Below are 3,164 nucleotides of genomic sequence, written 5' to 3'. Positions count from 1 at the left end.
CTCCCCCCCTCCCCCTGCCCCTCGGGACGCGGCCATGCAGCATGCCCTAACAGTGAGTCGAGCAGCGCCCGCTCGGTGTTGCCGAAGGCGACGCAGGAAAAGAGAATTCAACGCAAGAACTCTCTCTCACAGCACACAGGTTCGACACAGGTACGCCACAGTACCAAAAGAGGCACAGTCGCGGGGGCGCCTACGCGAAGGCGTCGAGGTAGGCGAAGGGGGGAGGGCGGCAATCGCCCTCACCCTTACGACGCCCACCCCGGCACTCCCCGTCAACCCACACCCCCCTCTCAAGCGCAGGAAAAGAGCCCGAACAGTTCGTTCGGGCCAGCTGAGTAACAAACTTTCGCGCATGAGGTCACATGGACAGTGTGTGTGTGTGTGTGTGTGTGTGTGTGTGTGTGTGTGTGTGTGTGTGTGTGTGTGTGTGTGTGTGTGTGTGTGTGTGTGTGTGTGTGTGTGTGTGTGTGTGTGTGTGTGTGTGTGTGTGTGTGTGTGTGTGTGTGTGTGTGTGTGTGTGTGTGTGTGTGTGTGTATCAAGAATACTCACTCACGTCACATGGACATGGACCACCAAGAACTGGCACGGGCTGCAGATGCAGCGCTTGTCTGTCGTTCTCCACACCGCCGTGGCGTGGCAGACGGTGAACGAGCTAGCGTGCGGGGAGAGCGGCATTGTGCACGGAGCTAAGTGAAAAGTGATCTGTGATCTGTGCGGGTCCGCCCGCAGGCGCATTTTGTATACCGAGGCGGTGCCCGGTGCTGAGCGCAGGCAGAGCCCACAGGTCGGACCTTAAGACAGCGTTGTAGATCCCTGGGCGAGGGTGGTGGAGAGGGCGGTCCGGCGGCGGAGTGCATTGCCGTTCTTAACGGAGTCGCTTAGGCGGCTCCGGTGGTGTGTCTGTGATAGTGCTAGTACGCGCCAGTTCGCACCTGTGTCGAGCCTGTCTGCTGTGAGAAATACTTGTTTTGTTTAAATTCTTCCGGCAGGCCCCACCACACGGAGCAGTCACACCCACTCCCACTCCGGCGCCCACCCCACCCCACCCCACCCCGACATCCCCACCCACAACCGGCACAAACACAGGTACATCACGGGAAAAGAAAACGATCGCGCGAGCCCGCGCGGCCATATCACGTATCTTATTCGGACCCCCCCCTTGGCGCATTTTCGTGCGAAGACAGCGAGATCTCGGCCCGCCGTCTCCGCTGGCTGGTGATCGGGCTGGTGAATTACGAAATGCACGTGTCGTCGCCGCCATGAGTGCACGTGGAACCGCACAGAGTGTGCGGTTGGCACATGCTGGACCCGTTACCTCGCCTCGCGGCGAGGTCGGCGCGACAATCCGCAATCGAGCGGGCGCAGCCGCTACGATTGCGGCGGGCTGGTCTGCGGTGAGCGCTGTTGCTGCCGCTCCGAGCTTCCCCAGAGTCAGCAGCACAGCAAGCAACCCGTGTACGGCCGCACGCACAGTGGAGGGTTGTCGGCACCTGTCGGCGCCAGTCACCCTTCCAGCGCAGTGAAGCCGCGCCGTGTGCTGCTGCCGAGCCGCCGCAAGTCGGCTTTGAGGCCGACTTGTGGCTGGCAGTGGAGCCCTGAGCATGCTCGAGGTGACTGTGCCAGAGTTGAGGTATTGCGGCGCGCAGTGCTCAACACTGCGAACGAATTTTGACACGAGACCAACGCGCATGCGCTGGTTTGCAGTGACCTCGCCTGCGTCGTGCGACGCGGCGCGGACCAGGTGAGGCGATCGTCCGCCCCGACGGCGGGCCGGACGGATGTACGACCACCGACGCTAAAAAAGAAAATCTGCCGCATTCACGACATTCACGGCATTCACGATATGACATTCACGGCAGTTTGAGTCGACAAACAGCTGGCAGACGAACCGCCCCTCGTTCACGTTGACAAAGTTGGACGTAGCCGCCGAGACGTAGCCGGAGTAGTGGACGCAAGGATGTCCCTCCCACGCCGTCTCGCCGTCCGTGCAGTGGCGGTGCTCCTCCACCTTGAAGACCGAGATCCCCCACGCCTGACTGCTCTGGTCGTCAGCGCCGCACGAGGACGTCGGCTCGAGCAGCGCGATGTTCTTGTGGTCCCACGCACTCGAGATCAGCGCGTCCGCCTCAGCAGCGTCGCCCTCGACTGACTGACTGACTGACTGAACACTGACTGACTGAGTCGACAAACAGCTGGCAGACGAACCGCCCCTCGTTCACGTTGACAAAGTTGGACGTAGCCGCCGAGACGTAGCCGGAGTAGTGGACGCAAGGATGTCCCTCCCACGCCGTCTCGCCGTCCGTGCAGTGGCGGTGCTCCTCCACCTTGAAGACCGAGATCCCCCACGCCTGACTGCTCTGGTCGTCAGCGCCGCACGAGGACGTCGGCTCGAGCAGCGCGATGTTCTTGTGGTCCCACGCACTCGAGATCAGCGCGTCCGCCTCAGCAGCGTCGCCCTCGATGGTCTTCGCGAGGTGGTGAGGGAAATCGGTGAACTTGACCGCCGTCTGCGGGTAGTAGTTGAAGGAGATGTCGGCGATGAAGTGGGCCGCGGTGTCGCCCTCCGTCTCGCTCGCCCCGACGTCGCGCTCCTTGATCACGACGTCGAGGTTCGAGCAGAACCCAGAGGTGGCGATGAGCCAGGCGGGGTCGTCGACCACGTCGGGCACGGGAGGAGAGGGCTTTGGCGCAAAGGCGAGGCCGCGAGCGGCTGGGTCGATGTCGTCGACGATTTCTGCCTGCGCACTCGTGTGGTGCGTGTAGTTTCAAGCCTGCATGTGAGTAAGTGCGGCTGGGCGGAGCGACGCACCGGCAGGGCAGACGCCGACAGAGCGACGAGGAGAAGCGAGGCAATCTTCAGCATCCAGTCCATGCAAGGTGTACCCGCGAGATGTACCCCGCGGCCGAAACGCCGTTTTTCAGAAGAATTCTTCGAGGCCTCCGCTCGGGTAAGCGGTCTTTTCTTCCGGATCGAGCCGCTCGAACCAGGGGAAACGCATCGAGCCATGTGATGTCCATGGCGAAGCTCAAGGTGGGCGCTCAGGTGGGCGCTAAGGCGGGCGGGAAGGTGACACGAGCGCCGAGCTCGAGCGCTCTCGGATGAGATCGACGGATGAGAGATTGGGCCGAGCAGCTGGCCGAGCAGGAGAGATGGGCCCTGCCT

The 3,164-nt window shown here is 62.4% G+C and overlaps 1 protein-coding gene across 1 annotated transcript; it reads right to left on the bottom strand.

Annotated features, from left to right (window-relative positions):
* Positions 1-1,796: 1,796 nt before the first annotated feature.
* Positions 1,797-2,873, bottom strand: EMIHUDRAFT_460216 (hypothetical protein; the record flags this gene model as incomplete). Its single annotated transcript, XM_005757280.1, has 3 exons — positions 1,797-2,126; positions 2,203-2,739; positions 2,811-2,873. 3 exons carry the CDS (start codon positions 2,871-2,873, stop codon positions 1,797-1,799), a joined length of 930 nt encoding a protein of 309 aa, XP_005757337.1.
* Positions 2,874-3,164: the final 291 nt, after the last annotated feature.

This window comes from Emiliania huxleyi (genome assembly GCF_000372725.1).
Source record: "Emiliania huxleyi CCMP1516 unplaced genomic scaffold EMIHUscaffold_916, whole genome shotgun sequence".
In the NCBI taxonomy this organism is placed as follows: Eukaryota; Haptophyta; order Isochrysidales; family Noelaerhabdaceae; genus Emiliania; species Emiliania huxleyi.
This window is presented reverse-complemented; position numbering and strand designations above follow the sequence as displayed.